Consider the following 19,557-nt stretch of genomic DNA (forward strand, 5'->3'; position numbering starts at 1 on the left):
ACAAACAGTATATTTGACCTGAATTGAACATAAATTTCTAAAAAATTTCGAATTTCTGTATTTTTTTTAAAACATGTTTTTGGTACCAAAATCAAACGACAACTACAGAATCTAAAACAATTACTTAAATATCCAAAGATTAAATAATATTACATCATTAATCAAACGATGAGATTTTTTTCTCGTTTTTATGTAAAGAGCAACAAACAAACAATAAATCTCAACTGTAGATAACATGAACTTCCCTTTTTTTCGGAACTTTTTTATTTCCGTGTAAAAATCATCTTTGCAAATCCAAAATCAAACGATCACTACAAATTCTATGGAAATGTTGGTCCAATTATACGAATTCGACCCTACTGTTATCATATTATAGGGAAGCATCACGTGGTAGAAAATGCAGGTAGTTTTTGTTTGAAGTTTCACAACAAAAACACAGGTAATTGTCTAAGGGGGGGGGAAGGAATTAGGAGTGATATAAAGAAGAGGATGCAGAACAAACCAGATGGGTGACATCCGTTCGAAAAGTTCCTATTTCTTTTTACCGGAAATAAAACTCTTTTTACGAATACAATGATGCAGGCGAAATGGATACTGAGAAAGAATGTTGGTAATCGCGAAAAAAAAGAGACGTTAGTTCTTTTTTTTATGTTATGGCATTTTTGGAAGTCAAATCAGAATATATAAATATAAAAGAGTTGTCGCGGATGTTTTTTATTTATTGATTGAAACAATTTTTTTTATTCTGAATTATGTATTGGAATAAATATTCAGAGTTAAACGTGAGTCAAATGCAAATAGCAAAAAAAATTTTTGAATAAATCAATTGACGTACTTGGATATTTTATCTTCAATTGGCAAACCATTGGTGACTACTTTGGAGTTTTTCGCTTTTTTCGAAAATTTTTAAAAAATATCTCAGAAGTACGATTTTGAAAAGATTTTTCGTTCTAAATTTTCAGTTAAAGATATTTTTGGAAGATGCATGAGACCATGTGTTTCTTTTGTTCATGTCTGCTCTTTTAAAACGTTTTATACTGGGCATCCCTCTCAATTTTTTTTCTATCTTGAGCACATGTAAGCAAAACTTAGTTATTTTTTCCTCTCATATTCTAAAAACTTTACAGAGTCAACTCCATGTCTGTTGTATAATCTCTTCCCCTGTTGTATGTTGTTACCGCTGTTGTTTTTTTTTCCAAAAGATTTTTATTGATTAATTAAGATGGTCAGACGATTTCAAAAAATATATTTACAAGCGTTTTAAAATGATTTTAATTTATCCCAGTTCATTATTCTATTTAATAACTTTTCATAAAATGAAAAAGTTCTTCTCCTTTGTAATTACACGCACATACTTATTTTTTAAGTAATAATAATAAGAAGAAGAATACAAAAAGGTAAATGTATTTAAAAGAATTTGCGCGCCAATTCGAAATCTTTAAATAAATAAATAAAATAGCTTACCTTTCTTTCTCCTACAAAAGGGAAAAGTACTGAATTTACTTTATATGATATTGATGTCTAATTTAATCCGAAAATTTTTCGGAAAACGCCCTTTTTTTTCTTAATAAGAATTTTTATAAAAACAGCTTAAAAAGAAATTTTTTTTAAATTATATTTTGAAAAAGCGAATAAAATTAGCGGTCATCATAAAAAATATACGAATGGATAAAAATATGAAAACAAAAATTTGTTAGAGCACTTTTCATCTTTTACATAAAATGTTGTTTAGGAAAAAGTATTATTCAGTGAACAGAAACTATAGGTATTTGTTTCCTATTTGCGTAGATGAAAAGGGTTTAGCAATTTGATAAAAGAAGCAATTTATTCATGGTTAATTCGCGTAATATTTTCAATAGTACAGTTTTTGTTTTCTTTTAATATCAGAGATTTTCTTTTGTATAATTAATTGGAATGGATATCTAAACAAAGAAAGAGTAAACTTTTCACTACATGCATTATTTACGCGTGTTATCAAGGGAAGTGAGCAATTTTTCTAATTAAAAGTTACGAGTTTTTGGAACGAAATAACTGTTCAAAAAGAAGAACAGTATTTGCTTTTATTTACGCTTAATCTAGTATATGAATATTCTATTTTTTTTCTTTTATTTAATTAAAATATTACAAAGCAAACAAAGAAACTATCATAATACTCAAACATTTTGTTTTACTCGTTCCTTAATCCCCTTATATCCCCTTCTCAAATTTGAACCTTTATAATAATGATCGTTTTCACATTATGTTTAAAAAATATTGCTTTTTTAAATATATACTTATAGGGGGTGCCCCTACTCACTCCATTGATCAATCCCTGTGATAGCTTCACAGTCATTTTTTTTTAATTTACTCATAATTTTTTTTTTATAAAAGCTGACGTTTTTCACAAAAACAAAAAATATTTTACTAATAAAATGAGCAAATAATTATAATTTTATTTTACTGTACATTTTATTAGTACGTTAATCTTGATCGATTACCATGATTTAAAGAAGAATAAACTTTTCAAAAAAAAAAAAAAAAAAAAAAAAAAAAAAAAAAAAAAAAAAAAAAAANAAAAAAAAAAGAAGAAGAAAGAAACGATTAATCGCGGGTTTGCTGATCATGTGATTATGTAAGAAAAAATAGATAGAAAGTTATTTAACTCGTTAGCGTGATACTAATATAACAGTTAAAATCAGTTAAATATAACAGTTAAAATCGGAAACAGTTTTTAATCTTACTTTAATGACCTTTCGTAAATTTCTAAACATTTGAATAACGAATGTTTCAATTAAATTTGCACCTGGCAATATCTAATATTTTTTTTTGTTGCTATTTTCAAATTCAACTCAGCTGTGACATTATGAAAATAATATTTCGATAAATAAATATTCCTTCATAAATGAAAAAATAGTCTTTTTTCAGAGCATTAAAAGATAAAAAATTTCGAAAAAAGTACTTAAAATTGCAATAATTTTTGAACAAATTAAAATTTAGAAATAATGTAAAGCTTCCTAATAAAAATATCATTTTCTCACGTCAAATGTGAACTCTATCGTCGCCTACCACGGCCCCCAACATTTTTAGAAGTATATGTCTTTACTGTCGCTTACGATTTTTTATTACAGATAGAGATATCAAGAATATTCGATGAAATTATGTCTGCATCAAACAAAACAATTTCCACTATCAACAAAGAATAGAGCGTCGCTATCCTGCAAGGTGACCTAGGTTCGAATCCCATTGGTGGTTGGTTGATACGAATTATGTTCCCAGCTTATAATGAACACCGTGATGACATAAATTACCGTCGGTGGTACACGGATCATGGTTTAGAATCCCCTTGCCTTCGGAATAACCGTGGGAGGTTTTTGTGATTTTCCTCTCTATGTAACGCAAAAGCGGGTTAGTCCTATCAAATTTGCTCTCCCCGTTGGCTAGTTTGTCCCAGTACTTGATCCAGGAGTTCCCTCGTCTTCTGGGTTAGGTTCAAAATGACATGGCTATACTGAGTTGAATACTGATAGTCGTAAACTTAGAATTGGGTCAACTGTTCAGGGCCGCTTATAAAAAAATAATAAACGAAGGAATAGTCTCATTGGCTCAGGGGGTATAGCATTTGCCTCCCAACGAGGTGACCCAGCCTAGAATCTCAGAAATGTAATCCTTAAAAAAACTGATGGCGAGTTTGGCCCAATGCTTGCTCCAGAAGTTCCTTTGTCTTTTGGGTTTAATTCAAAATTTACAAGACAACGGAGTTGAACATTATTAGCTGCAAACTAAAGGTGAATCGTTTGCTCAACGGCAATAATAAAAATCATACAATTTTACTACAAACTTAATTATTACAGCAATGTAATTAATAACCCATAACTACTTACGACAACTATTAGTAGATTAATTATTGGCACAATATTGCATGTATGGGGTAAAATCAAAACGCCAGAATTTAAACACACAACAAAACAAAAACAAAAAAAAGAAAAAAAATGGAATCCCATTTATATTTGTTTGTTTTTATCTGAGTGACATTGTTTTTATTTTGGTTTACGACATTTCCTTTGAACACTCTAAACGATTCCGCATTATTGTTGGAGTCACGTTCTAACATGTTTCAGGAGAATCCGTTGCTTATTTGACACTTTTGAAGCCTTTTCGAAATGTAGACAATGTGGAACATTTTTTTATATCGTTTTTAGAGGCCAAACTACTTTTCCCTTTTACTATCTTTAAAAATTATGCTATAAATCACATGACAAGAAAAGGGCGTGTCCATTATTGAAAAAAGTTTTTGTCTTTTACTTTCAATGAAAGCTACATTTTATCCGATGTTTTTTAAAATTATATTTAAAAACAAATCAAAATCACAATTCTAGATAGTAAGTTAGAATTTATTATTTTTAATAAATTACTGCTTCCAAAATTAACTGATTTTCCGTTTAAAACTTTTAAATATTTAATGCAATTATCAGCGTTTAATTACATGGTAAAAAAGTAGCACTAACGATCATTATTTATTATCATCATTATTTCATTATTTATTATTATTATTATTATCATCATTATTTATTATTATCAATACAGCTCTGTTTCTAATTCAATGTTTCATCCAAGCCGTGTACTACATTATAATATTTACGTATCTGATGCTTTTAATACCGCCTCCATTTATTTCTGTATCAAATATTGATTGTAAAAAGAAGGAAAAATATATCGTTTTAGCAACCAGTTCGAAAATCAAAGTTTTAAAGCAAAATTTAGAGAGCTGCATCATATTTTGAAAAACAAACATGACGTGCAAGATAAATCATTGAGAAATGCACTACAAAATTTATCTATGAAAAGTGATACACTGCAGAGCAGCATGGTTAGTCAAGCCAGCAATGCCAGCAGAATTCGTATCGAGACGACATCGCTGGGATTCGAACCCGAATTACCTTATAGGATTGCGAGTGCTCTATCTCCTGAGCCACCGAGGCTCTCTCGGATTAGATAAATCAAATTGAAATTTATTCTATATGATTCTCAATTTAATAATTAAAATTTTGATAGACACAAAGCGAAATCGGAGTAAATAGTTTTATTTTCTCAAACCTAAGGTAAAAAACGAATCAAGTCACAATTAAGCTCTATCCTAAAATTCCTAACTGAAATTGTAACGTTAATAACGTTTTTCGGAGATCATGTGATCCCCGCTTTCATTTTAAGTGTAACAAAATTAAAGATATTAATATTTCACATTGCGATTATTGTGATCAATCTGCTATAGCAGTAACAGAAAATATAAAATTGAAGTAACTTAAGAGGAAGCTATAACAGAGGAGAAATTTTTCATGACCTATTCGTCTCACCTCCACTTGTTTAAAATTTAATGTGTAGTGAATGCAGGTAAATCTAGATTAAAACTTGAAGTTCTACCTGAATCAAATGTTATGTTGATACCAAAATGCAAACAATTCATAGCAGGATAACTTTTTCATTACGAACTCTAAGTAATTTGAATTAATTATTTAATTATTATTTTTAATTGTTTTTTATTTTTATTTAACAGGCTGCGTAGCCAAATTATTCAACAAAAAATAAGCACCTTTTAAGAACTTTTCAAACACTCGAAAAATATTTTTAAGCACTTTAAAAAAATATCATTAATTAGGCAGGGTTGAAAAGTTTTTGACAATTGGTGGTTTTATCTTGTTTTAACCATCATGTCAACAAAAAAAAAACTTTTGGCATTGTTTTTGACAATTGTCAAAAATCGTGAAATTTTGAATCGGGTAAAACGAATGACGTTTTCATAAGCTACAGACTGACAATGTGCCTAAATAGATTGGGGTTGAAATAATTGTGAAAACGTTGAATAGAACAATGTGAACTGTGTCGTTTTGAATAATTCGAAGTGAAAATCAACATAGTAAGGGAAAAATCTCATTTAGAAAAAGGGAAAATTAAGCACCTTTTGAAAACACCTCATGAAAAAAGCACCTTTAAGGGCTTTGAAAAAACAAAAATCGAAAATAAGCACCTTTAAGCACTTTTTAAAAACGTTATGCACCCTGTTTAATTATTTATTTATTTAGATAATTTAATTTCCATAAAGGGATTTTCTCTTATTATAGCGTCTTCTTAACATGTTCACAATAACAAAAAAAAAACAAAAACAATATGACAAAAAGATGCTAAAGAACACAGCTTTTATTTGGTTAGTTATAGTAAAGTAAAAGAAAAAGAAAGAGAGAAAAGGTTTAAAGAAAAAATAAATAATGCTTACAATTAATCAATAGTTTCTTTTTCCTAAACTTTTTATCGTGTTTTATTTTTATATAATGAAATTCTATTCAGGTAAATCTTTGTATATTTATATCTTTTCATCATTAATTTTTTTTTACTTATTTTCGCAGACTAATGGAATTTCCTCGTAATGAAAAAGGACAAAAGCAGCTTGCTGATTAAAGAAATTACTGTATGTGTAAAAGTATCTGTGAAATGAAAACAATCAGCTGATGATATTGATAAAAGGATGTGTTTAGTTTTGAAATACAAATAAATTAAGTAAAAATAATTCGTATTTAATGTAAAGAAGTAAAACAAGAAACGAAAAATTTTCCATTGGATAATTTTATCGAATTTTGTCTTTTAATTTTTTTGTAAGTATTAAAAATAAAAAATAATAATTTTGAAATACTATTTACAAATAGATAAAGGAAAAAAAAAATAATTATGTTAAATTTGGTTTTAAAAAAAACCTAAAGCTAAAAACAATGAAAATTCTAGAAAATTTTTAAAGATTGTTATTGCATTACTTTAACAATTTGAATTTTTCCCTTTACAGTGAATTTAAATTTTTGAAAATTGATTGAAAAAAGAAACCTGTATGATTTATCAGTCTTACAAGACAGCATCATTGTGTTAACGTTATGATAAGTATATACTATGCTTTAGTATCAAAAAATATATTTTCCTTATTTTGCGAAAATAAACAGTTTTAGTGTTGTAGTTTTCATTCAAATTGCATTATTTTTATTCAAATCAGAACGTATAGGTATTATTTTTTGTATTCGAATCCTATATGATGAGTTTTTAAAAATTTTATAATTAAATAACAGCAAAACTAACTATTCTTTTTTCCTTTTTGAAATATTAAAGATAAACTATGCCTTGAATGATATTCAGGACATAGACTTGAATGACATCATGATTATATGACTCTATAGAGCAGATTGATTATAGGAGTTTGTCGAATCTCTCTTAACAAATATGATTAATAAAATGTTTGTAAGTTATATGCGTTAATAACACAAAAAAATTGTTTTTTCATGTGTTTGATTTCTTTATTAATCATTAAATAAAGAAATCGTTAAAAAATTTAATACATAAAATAAAATAAAAAATAAATTTAAAAAACTATTTTAAAATGGGGGAAATTAAGGATTAGACTATAGTTGCTGTCATGTTACTTTAATTTTCGGCGAATTTATTTTTAACGATTTTGCTTTCATCTACCATGATTGAAAAGTATTTAAATTTAATCAATACATTCAAGAAAAGTAAACATTATAGCAAAAAAACCAGAAAAACTTTTTAGGAAATTTAGCCATAAGATTTTCAGATTTTTTTTTTTTTTTTTTTTTTTTTTTTTTTTTTTTTTTTTTNTTTTTTTTTTTACTTATTTAGTCACCATCAACGGCAATACTTAAGGGTCCCCTCTGACGTCATCACAGCGCTATTCTTAAAGTTCTTCTCACCCAAAACGCAGCAGCGCTCTTTAACAGCACTTTCACGAAAAAGTCAGTCGAAACTGTAAATTTGAATAATTGACTCTCTGCAGTTTATAATATAGCGTCTCTTATAATTTTGATTACTTTTATATGATAATATTTGCTGTATAATATTAGTATAATGCATAATACTTCGCTACGATTTATAGTTCCAAAATTGAGGTTTCTGTATCATTTAAATCGAAATTATTGAAATAAGATAAGAATGCGTAAAGTTAGGTTAATGTTTAAATTTTTTTTTTCAATACTATGCATTTTTTGTCAGAACATAAGATTTTCTAATCAATTCCAAATCTTTTATCTTAGATTTTAATTCTATTTACTAATAAAAATTATTCCTGTGAAATTTTTGTTTACTCTTGTTTATTTTACTCTGTTATATGCAAAATTCTATTAAAAACCAAAATAGGAAAAAATCTACGTTAATTATGCTTTCTCGCATTTATTCTTTCATTAGTTTAAAAGGGTGCATGGTGCATGTAATTTATATAAATATAAATTTTATTCAGCAATGAAATTAATTTTTAGAGAATAAAAAAGGTATGGAATTGAAATATTTAAAATAAATCCTAATTTACTTAACATAATGTTTTTTAACTTTCATTAATCCATAACATCCTTCAAGAATTAAGATCTAATCTTTTTAAGAAACTAAAATGAAACAAATAACCAAATGACTATAGTAAACTTCATAGAACAAATTTAAAATAACAAGAGAAAAAAAATCAACTAATCAGTGAAATCAGTAGTTTAGCTTTTTACCACAGCGCGGCACTAAAACCGTTTGGGGATGAGTGTAGCTATTTCGCTGCTCTTTAAGAAGAAAAAAAACGCGTTCCTTTTTTAAATGACCTAGCATTAGAGCGGAAATTCTCTCTGTGGTTGGCACTTTCAAGTTCAAAAAAACGCTATCCTTCATTGTAAAAATTTTGAAAAATCGTTTGCTCAGCTTAGGCGTGCTTTTTCTTACAGAATCTCATAAGAGCTCCTAGTTTTCGTAAATCATATTTTTTACTTTATAAAGAACTTCGTACTATTTAGGATCAAGAATTCTAAATTTGTTTTTTGACACTATTAACTAATTTAATCTTCACAAATTATTGAGAAAATATAAACACAATTAAATTTATTATTTATAAACTTTTATCCTTAATTTAAAGGATTTTTTTTTAATTCTCTAGCCATAAAAATTGGAATGTCTGTTTGTTGAGTTGTTCTCTTTAGGGAATGCTATATTGCGGGAAAAACTTTTCATCGCAAATTCTATTTAACTTCCGTAACTAATTTGAAATTCAAAGTACGTACGTTTATTTTCAAGCAAAGGATTATTCTTAGTTTTTGAAGTTATCAAACACTTAATTTTCTATTCAAATACTTTCATTATTCAAAAAATATTGAAATGCTTTAAATTATTTTTAATTTTTAATGGGGAATACTTTGCAGTATGATTTTTTTTTTCGAAAAACAATATCGGAGTAATATCTATGGCAACGGCATACTGTGACACAACTTGAGCTTTATTTTTCTGGAGAAAATATTTTTTATTTAGAAAATCCTAATTAATGTATATTGTTTATTTGACATTAGTTTGCCTTTCTTTCTTTTTTTTGGACATTAAGTTGCGTGTAAAGAAACTAATAACTGAAACCTTTATTGTATAGTCGATATAAGTGGTTTGTCTTTTCTCAGACTAGCATTGCATTCGCTGAAACTAACTAGTGATACGTTTATTGTCTGTTCATCCTTAGAAGTTTGTCTTTCCTTTAATGGGCATAACATGCAGTGAAACTAACTAACGAGATCTTAATTGGCAGTTTCTCCTTAGAAGTTTGTTTTTCCTTTAACAGACATTGCATGCAGCGAAATTAACAAATAATACCGCAAATGCAATTTCGTTTTGCAAAGATTTTGGTTTATTTGTGTTAACCTTGACATATTTAATAAAAAAGTATCTTCCAGTTTTCACTGAAAAGTTACGTAATTTCAGAAAACTTTTGTTCAACAATATACACATTTCAGAACATATTTGTGAAAGTACAAGCTGAAATCCATAATCAGAAGAAAAAAAATTCAGTCCATCTTACACGAATGAAATAAATATTTAAAACGATTACAAAAATGCAATCCATCTTGCACGAATGAAATAAATATTTAAAAGGATTTTAAAAAATGCAGTCCATCTCGCACGACTGAAATAAATATTTAAAAAGATTTTTAAAAAATGCAATTCATCTTGCACGAATGAAATAAATAATTAAAAAGATTTTTTAAAAAAAATACAGTCCATCTTGCACGAATAAAATAAATACTTAAAAAGATTTTTTTTTTTAAAAAATGCAATCCATCTTGCACGAATGAAATAAATATTCAAAAAGATTAAATACGGTTTTCAGATTTTATGTATTTATTTTTTTATTTAGACCTTATTAATTGCAGGAACATAAGGAGGAACTGGCGATTAGACTTTAATTGCCAGTTCCTTCCTAGAAGTTTGTTTTTCCTTTGATTGACGCTACATGCAGTGAAACAATCTAGCAATACCGCTAATGCATTTTTTTAAATAAAGATTTTAGTTTATTTGCGTTAATCTTGACATATTTAATAAAAAAGTATCTTCCTGTTTTCAATAAAAAAGTTAAGTAATTTCAGAAAACTTTTATTCAACAGTGTACATATTTCAGACCATCTTTGTGAAAGTATAAGTTAAAATCCATAATCAGAAAAAAAATACTGTCCATCTTGCACGGATGAAATAAATATAAATAAATATTCGAAAACATTCAATATGGTTTTCAAAATTTATTTATTTATTCATTTTGAGGATTATTAACTTCTAAAACTTTCATCTGATTTTAGTAAAAAGTTCAATCGCATATAGCATTAATATAAATTCAATTGCGCATAAAATAATTTTCATTACCTTTATACCCTTTTTTAATTAACTAAATATATTTTGGTATTTTTTAATGATAAAAACAGACTAATAGTTACTAAAAATATCTGATATATATAGATTATCGGAATTACATTTTTATTAAGATATAAAATCCAAAAGTAGTTTAACCAAAAAGTTCATTCCTATTAAAAAAATTTATCAGCAATTGATTTCGAAAATTAAGGAAATATCAATGATAAATAAACTGTTTTTCTTAAATCTTAATGACTGCAAATAAGTGCAAATTTGAAAAATTATGGTTTGAAAGATTTTATGTTTAACGCAGAAAAAGACACCGGCGTATTATGCTGTAGCTCATAATTATAATTAATTTAAATGCTAAATGTAATATTTTTCAGATATTTTGATTTTATTTATACAAAATAAACTTCAAAGTTTTTAAATTTAATGTTTTTTTAAGTCTTTCACAAATGCAATACATTTTTTCCTTTATAAAATCCATCACATTTCTAAGAATAAACTATTGATAAATTTAAAAACGAAATTGCTAAAAATATATTTTTAAAGTGATATATTCGTAGTAATGTAATGAATTACCAATTAAAAATATTTTTTTAAGATAATTTAAAAAGGAAAAAAAAAATTATTCACAATCTACAATTAAAATTATTTTCAGTAAAAACTTACCTTAGCAACTTGCAGAATCCAAAAGAAAATCGTTACTGCAAGCCATTCCATCCTGCGAACTTTCCTAAATAAAAGCCATAACCGACAAGTTCCTGGCAGCTTCAAAGTTTATTTTCACCGCAAAGAGAAAAACGAAAACTATACATCAAAACAAATGCTTTAAAAAAGTTTTCTGTTCCCCCGCCCGATATCAACAACCTGTTGAAATGTTCTAAAATGCGGCACCTATGAGAAGAGCACCCACACCAAATGTCACGTTTCAAAGATTTCCCTGTAAGGCTGAAGGCAGGGAATTGTTTTTGAGTTTAGGGAAAATTTTCATGTTTACTCTTTCAACTATGGAAAATCAGTTTTTCCCTGTGATAAAGAATAAAATTAATAACTTCCAAAATTCTTATAACAACCAAATCTTCCTTCTAAATCTTATATAACAACCAAAAATTTTTATTGTAAGTTTCTTTACCGCATTTTTGAAAAAATTAAAGAAAAAGCGTATAATGTAGTAATTTTTTTGATTAGTGTAAATTTGAAGACATAATTAAACATAAAATTAAATAAATAAAAAAATATGTATAACAATCAGAACTTTCATTAGCTAGATTTCTACATTGAAATACAAAGAAAAAAGAAAACTTACATAAGGTATAATAATATATTTATTTGTTAGGAATTTTTAAAAAAATTAAATAATTTTAAAAAAATTAAAATTTTAATTAAACAATCGCTATTATGTGTAAAGACAAAAAATAAGTTTTTGGAAATTTTATTTACTAGGTTTTAAACACAGAGTGCAAAAAAGAAGAAAAAGAAGCTAAAGTGTAAGATGCGTATTTATAATTTTGTATTATGTATGATTATGTATAATGCATTTATGTAAAGTGTAAGATATGTATATGTAATGTATTTACTTAGTTCAAATTTTAAGACCTAATTTAAAAATAAAATGAAATAATCTAAATTATTATACTCGTATCTTATAACCAAAAATTTATTTTGGAATTTTCATTAACTACATTTTGTTAAAAAATAGTGCAAAAATAAAGGAAAAAATGCTGAAGTATAAGGTATAACAATGTATTTAATTCGAATTTTAAAAAACAAATAAAAAATAAAACTTGTTTGGGCAGTTCCATTTTCTTCATGTTTTCAAAAAAGGGCGAAGAAAAAGAAAACAAAAGCGAAGGCATGAGGTATAACAATATATTAAATTATTTTAAAATTACAAACCCAATTTAAAAAAATCAAATTTAATAATTAAATTAAATAACTTAAATAAATATCTTCATGAGTTAGATACAGCAGTAAAAAAGTTCTTTATTGTCTAAAACAAAGGTACTTTGCATGCAAAGATTAGGATACAGATAATTCTATTTTGTACGATCGATTAATTTCTGAACTAACTCCCGAATTTTGAGAGTCACAAATCGAAATGCTTCCACAAAACAAGGTAAGTTATTCAGAATATATGTGTTTTCGTGTCTGAAATTTTCACTTGAAATACTCTCTCCAGTAATAAAGTATGACATAAGATGATACGTCAAAACAAGGTAAGTTTTATCAGAGAAAGTGGTTTTTGTCTCGATTTTCGTAGCTTAAAATATCGTCTGCACTAATTAATTAGCATAAGATTAAACCTTCAAACGATTAAGATTGAATTTTAGTACTTTAGTTAATTTATTAAGGAATTTTTTTCATGCTGGATATACTTATATAGAGTATGAGTAATTTTTCATAGAAATTGTGTCTTCATTTCCTTAAATTAAGCATAACCTTCAGATGGTCCAATGCTATTCGTCTTTTTAGTATTTACAAAAAAATGTTTTTGCTGTTCTTATGCATTGTCATCTTATTCTTATGATTTCGATTTCAAAAGACTAAGGAGCCAATGAGTTAAATTTATCCCTTTGCGTTCTGAAATGTACTTTGTGTACTATGTTAAAAAAAAAATTAAAAAAATAAAATAAGAAACAGTAAAAGTAAAAAAAATTGGGTTAAAAAGAAAAACGTTGATTCAATCAAACATTTTTTTTTATTCTTATGGAAAAATGTCCTAAGTTATCAGTGTGATAATCTTAATAGTAACAACTGATCCACGAAGGCAGGTGAGGCGGGTTCGAATCCCAGTCAATACGAATTCCGCATCCGGCTTGCACCGACCACAGTGCTGACGTGAAATATCCTCAGTGGTAGACGTCTCTTTGTCGTCAGGCTAACAGTGGGAGGTTCTCGTGGTAACGCAAATGTGAGTTAGCTCCTTCAGAAAGTCCTCTACGAAAGCAAATTTCTTCCAATACTCGATCCAGGAGTTCCCTTGTCTTCTGGATTAAGTTCAAAATTACAAGTCTATACGGAGTTGAACATCAGTAGTCGTAAACCCATAAAATTGGGTAGGCTGTTCAACGACGGTTATAAAATAAAATAGTAACAGCTCAATAAAAGAGATAAAGATCCTTTCTAAATGTGCCATACGAAGTGATGTGGAAAACCATATAAAGATTGTGATGATTATTACACAACTTTCTCTAACTGTTATTGCTGGTAAATCATAACAAGATTAAAACTTTTAAGTACATTTTACGTAGTAAGTACATTAAAAATTTTAAGTACAAAAGAAATGTTTACAAATTTGAATATTATTCATTTAAATAGCGGTTCCCAAATGGTGTTCGGTGGAACTTTAGGGTTCCGTGGAAGGATCTCATGGGTTTCAAGAGTTGGGAACTTTTTTTTTAACCAGTTATGGTTTTTGAAACCTGTAATTAAATTTATAATTGATAATTCATTATTATTTAATCTATTTCTATGAAATTATTTAATTGTAATGCTTGAAAAGAAAGAAATTTCAAAACAATATTTTTTTCTAATAGAAATATAATGAATGAATTATAAGAAGGATATGCACTTATGAAAAATTTAATTAGTATTTCGTATCGAAGAAAAATAACCGAATTCAACAATAAAGAAGTATGTTTCTCTGATTACTATTCTCAAGGTTTAGTGACTTCCTTTTTCGTTTTTATTTTAATAAAAACAATATTTCTCCTCATTAATTTTAAATTTATGCATTCATTAAGATTAAATTAAGAATTAGACGAGATGCCAACCTAGACTTGTGAATTCTACTGTCCGACATTTTAAGACTAATATTGATAAAACGATATGATGAAATTTTTTCATTCTTTATTCATTCCTTAAATATTTTCAAAATAATTAATAAAATTCAGCTGATTACGTGTTTTTGAAATATTTAATAATCCTTCGTTAATTTTATGTTAATGAAATGTATTTATTATTAATTGTTCTGGAAAAAAAAGTCTGAAAAAATTCTGTGTTCTGAAAAAAAGGTCAATCACATAGGGTTCAGCAGCGAAAATTTTTTTTGGGGAATCTCTATATTAAAAAACACTAATTGTAATTCCATATGTGACGGAATGACATTTTGACTTGCATGATGACAATTAATTGAAGTTTCTATGCATCTAATTTCAAATAAACATGATTTTTTCTCATGCATATCATTATTATTGGTATAATGTGATTCATAAACTAAAAAAAAAGAATTTTGTATTTTTTTTATTTTTAATTTTATGAACTTTTTACTTGTGTGACGGAATGACATTTTGGCAACCAAGCTTTCGGCATGCCGCTTAGAACTGGTAGTTTCTGTGAATTTTGCAACTATTATTTTCCTGAACTATTTTTTACTTTTAGTATAATGTGTAAGCAATGTAAATTGTGAATTTGGAAAATTAACCTCAGGTTGGCTAGCAGTTATTAACATCTATTTGCTGTGACGGAATGACCGTGACGGAATGACAAAAAGTTTAGTGGAAGAAAGTCTTCATTTAAAAAATGTTTTATTAATATGTAAATGATAAACAGAATGTAACAGATAAACAGAATTAATATTTACGTAAGAATCAGTTAAAATTTCAACAATTTGAAAATTAGGTTGTCTCAGAAGAGGTTTTATATCTAACTTGCCAATGTCACATCTTATCTTCGTTCTCAGGAAATTTATGCATAAATCAATTTTTGTCCCATGTTCTTTAAATACTTTAACATCTAAATCGTCTTTGTTTATCAAAGTAATTTGCGCTGCATATAAATGTGCCTTCTTTTTTTTCGCAGTATGGGACAATGATTAAAGAGCCGACCGCATACTCCTCAATCATATTTTCCATTTCCTCTTCAAAACAGTGGCTTTTCAAATCATACACTTGGTTTTGGTTAAAATTAGAAAGCATTCCAATTTTGATGATTCGCTTCTCAACTACATGAGCATCTAGTGCAGGTCTCTTGTTCCTGGCAATGCTAATGTAGCAAGTGTCTAGCTGAAGTCATTCTCTTTTGCCCTCTCTTAAATAGAATAGCTGGACAAAAACAAAACTTCAACGATTTGTTGCTTCGACTTTATGAAATCATAAAATTCTTTTACATATTATGTGCCGTTTTACAGCAGCCAACATCTTGTTTGGCCTTTTAGAACAACATCACAATTACATGGTATTTATAGGTGCATGTGCTGTGAGGTATTAATGAAATACACTTAACAAAAATGAGAATAAGAACAAAAATGAGATAAGACACACTTTACATCAATATATGCTTCTTTATGAAAAGCCTCTTTTAAGGCCATAAGTATATATTGCATCTGCACTCTTCGTTACTCTGTCAGAGTTTGTATTATGACTGAATCCTTCATACTTGGGGGCTTGTAACTAACATCATCTTGACAGTAAAATTTTTTTAACCAAATTAAACAGCTCATCAACATTACTTTTCTCACTTAGTTTCTTTTGAGTTCGATGTTAAATACTTCTCACATAAAGACTGAATTAATTTTTTTACCTCTATTGGTGATTTTGGAAGTGAGTGTACAATTTTTTTTATGGTGAGTGTACAATTTTTTTTTTGGGTTTACCAAGACTCTGCAGGAATTTGTATAGGGAATTTAAATTATTTGTATGTGAAGAGATTGGTAGAATTTGATTTTTTCTTTGTTTACACAATCTCTGCACAACAGCGTTTGCACTTCTGAGTTTTTTAAGTCCAACTTTTGTCGCGGAAGCTTTCTTCTCTGCCTTTCTTTCTCTGTTTTTTTTCTTCATCATATCATGGGGATCTTGGTCTTTTTCAACATTTTATCTGTCTTTCAACAGCTGTTTTAGCCATTAGGTTAATTGAAAAAAAAATAATTCCCTAGTTTTTGACTAAGCTTCTCAAGGACTCGTTTTGTCATTCCATCGCCGAAGATGTGTCATTCCGTCACGCTAATTATTGGAAGTTAATAATCAAATGCATAGAATTTTACAATTTCTCATTGATTCTTATGCCACATCTGCTTTATATTCCAAAATATACACATTTTCATTCAAAAACGCAGTTGCTATTTAAAAAAATATACTAAAACATGTGACGGAATGACACAAAAAAAAGTTACTTTTATTTAATATATTAAACTTAAAATGACTTAAAGGCTATGTTTTAAATGTTTAAATTTTGTACTATATGCATATTTTTATCAAAATATTGCAAAAGAAAGATACATTTCTTTTATTTTATAAGTATTTTTCAAGAAAACAATTTGAGCACAAATGTGAAGAATTCACTTGTCAGCCATGTGATTACTTTAGAATGCTGCCAGATTCAAAAAACTTAAAATTATCAAAAATTAAACAGTAATATGTAGACTTTGGCTATTTTTGAACATATTTTTAAAATTAAAATATGCAATTCATAAAAAAAAAATTTCACTTAAAAGTTGACAATTTCGTGGAATTGCCCAGTGTCTAAAGTCTTAGTTTTTTTTAAGCTAACCAGAACGCCTAGCCATTTAGATGTTTACATGTTTTACATGTTAGTAAAGTAGTAATCCTAATAGGGGACGGTAACGCAATAGAAATATAAATGATAACACAATAATAGATTTTCTGGTGTGACATACATTTAATTTACAATTATTTTTTTTATTTTTAAAAAACGCAATCAATTTATTTGAGCTTTATTTTAAAAATAGAAATGATAAAATTGATAAAAATGTTTCCGAATGTATAGACATTTCGACTCAATGTAGACTTTAAGTGAGATAAGATCAACAAATAAATGAGTTTGTATACTTAGCTGATTAAATCTAATTCCGTGTTTTTTTAATTTAAAAGCTTTTACGGAAAAATATCCCGTTGGACATTCCCCCCCCCCTCAAAAAAGTATCTGAAAAAGTATAGAATTTACAAAACATTTCCCTGTGCCATCATGGCACATGGGATTGAGCATTCGCCTCTTAATGATGTCATCCCATCCCAACGTTGGGTGGTCGACACGAATTCGGCTCCCGGCTCGCACCGATTACAGTGCTAAAATAAAATATCCTCGGATGGTTCATGGGTTAGAATGTCCTTGGCATTAAACTAAACATGGAAGGTTTTCGTGGTTTTCCTCTTCATGTAACGCAAATGAGGGTTAGTTCCATCAAAAAAGTTCTCCTCCACGGCTAGTTTGTTCTAGAGCTTGATTCAGAAGTTCCCTTGCCTTCTGTGTTAGGTTCAAAATCTCAAAGTTACGGAGTTGAGCATTGACAGTCGTAAACTCAGAATTGGATAGGCTGTTCGACGCTGGCTATAAAATAAAATAAAATAACATTTCTCCGCATGAGGAAGGGATAAACATTTAAAAGTTTCAATATATGCATAAATAGTTAAAAAATTTAATGAAAATGGTGTGTCACTTGTCACAATATCTTTGTGTTACTTATAATGAGTCACATTATCTTCGATATGTATTTAATCTGATATCAAAACTTACAGAGTCTAAATGAAATAAAAATATAACTGCGTTTGAAAATTTCTAGAAGCAGGAAAAATACTGCATAGGAAAACTAAATACTGAAAATATTTTTCGTCAGTTCTGCCATAAAACATATTTAGGGTGATTCTTAACTACCACCTTTAATATATATTTTTAGATTTCCTGGATAAAATGAAACTGAAAATGGTGTACACATTGAGGATAGTGCAAATTTCTATCCAAGCAAGGAAGAAAGATAAGTGCTTTAGAAATCTAAGGAATTGCTGTAGAAAATATCGGACCCCTAAAAAAATCTGCTTCATTGCTGGGTGAAATTTGAAAAAGTTTTTAATGAAGGTGTGATAGCTTTCAACTTATCTATTTATATTCTCCGGCAGTCTTTGACGCTTTTAATCATTTCTTTCTCAATACTGATTCATCACAAATCAATAGAGCTTTACTTGTTTTTATTATTATCGATAAAAAAAAAACTTTGAGACTCATATTGTGTGTAAATTTCAAGACTTTAAGACGAGGAGTTTTAAAATATATATGAAGGGTAATGATTATGGAACACTCTGAGTTTATAGCATTATAAACTCACTTATAACATTTTATTGCTTGTTGGATTGTTTATGTTGGATTGTTATGTTGATTAGATTGTTAAAAATTAATTAATTTAACAGTTTTTTTTCTTTGTTTCATAGATTTATGGAATACTGTAACGAAAATAACCGACTAATAATAAGTATAATTCCACATCCCAACTAGTGAAGAAAACCAAAATTAAAAAAATCATGTTTATTTTGAGTGAAATTGAGGTATCCCATTCCTCCATACTCTCCCTTACATATGCGTATAATGTTAAAACGAATATTGCCTGGCCACAACGAGATAACATCTCTGTCAGGTTACTTTCATCTCTTAATTGCCAGACATTAGAACTCGTTTAATGTTAGCCATTACAATAGTAACTTAAATGAAACTGGCGTATCTTTTTCTTTTATTTTGATTCAAAATATATAGAGTTGACTGCCTTAGCCTATAGATTGTAGACTAAACTAAATTACGTAGCTCTGTACTTTACGAAAAGCGGAAAATCCTACAACAGAAATGTTTGAACGACAAGTTTTTGCAAGAAGGAAATAAAAGGAACTGTAATACCTTTTAAAATCATTGATAACATTGAATTATAATTTTAATAATAAGCTGTTATAAAGTGGAAAAATGGGCATGATAGCTATTTTGTCAACAAAATGACTCATTCCATTTAAGAGTACAGCAGGACATAACCTAGAGTATAACTTAGTCGGTGGTCGCACCCACAATGCTTTATAAAATAAGGGGTAAAAATTCTGAGAAGGAATCAATATTCATTCTTCGATTTTCTGTATATATAGCAGAAATAAATAAAAATGTTTCCCATTTAAGCCT

General features: G+C 27.8%; 1 protein-coding gene across 1 annotated transcript in view; it reads right to left on the minus strand.

Moving 5' to 3' along the window:
• The window catches only part of LOC107451138 (A disintegrin and metalloproteinase with thrombospondin motifs adt-1), a 51,193-nt gene extending 39,602 nt beyond the window's left edge, over nucleotides 1–11,591 (minus strand). The window contains exon 1 of the mRNA XM_016067142.2: nucleotides 11,338–11,591. Within this exon, the coding sequence (XP_015922628.1) occupies nucleotides 11,338–11,388 (51 nt within the window). The 5' untranslated portion in view covers nucleotides 11,389–11,591. The remainder of the gene's footprint in view (nucleotides 1–11,337) is intronic.
• Between the last annotated feature and the right edge of the window lie 7,966 nt (nucleotides 11,592–19,557).

This window comes from Parasteatoda tepidariorum, chromosome 6 (genome assembly GCF_043381705.1).
Source record: "Parasteatoda tepidariorum isolate YZ-2023 chromosome 6, CAS_Ptep_4.0, whole genome shotgun sequence".
Classification (NCBI taxonomy): domain Eukaryota; kingdom Metazoa; phylum Arthropoda; class Arachnida; order Araneae; family Theridiidae; genus Parasteatoda; species Parasteatoda tepidariorum.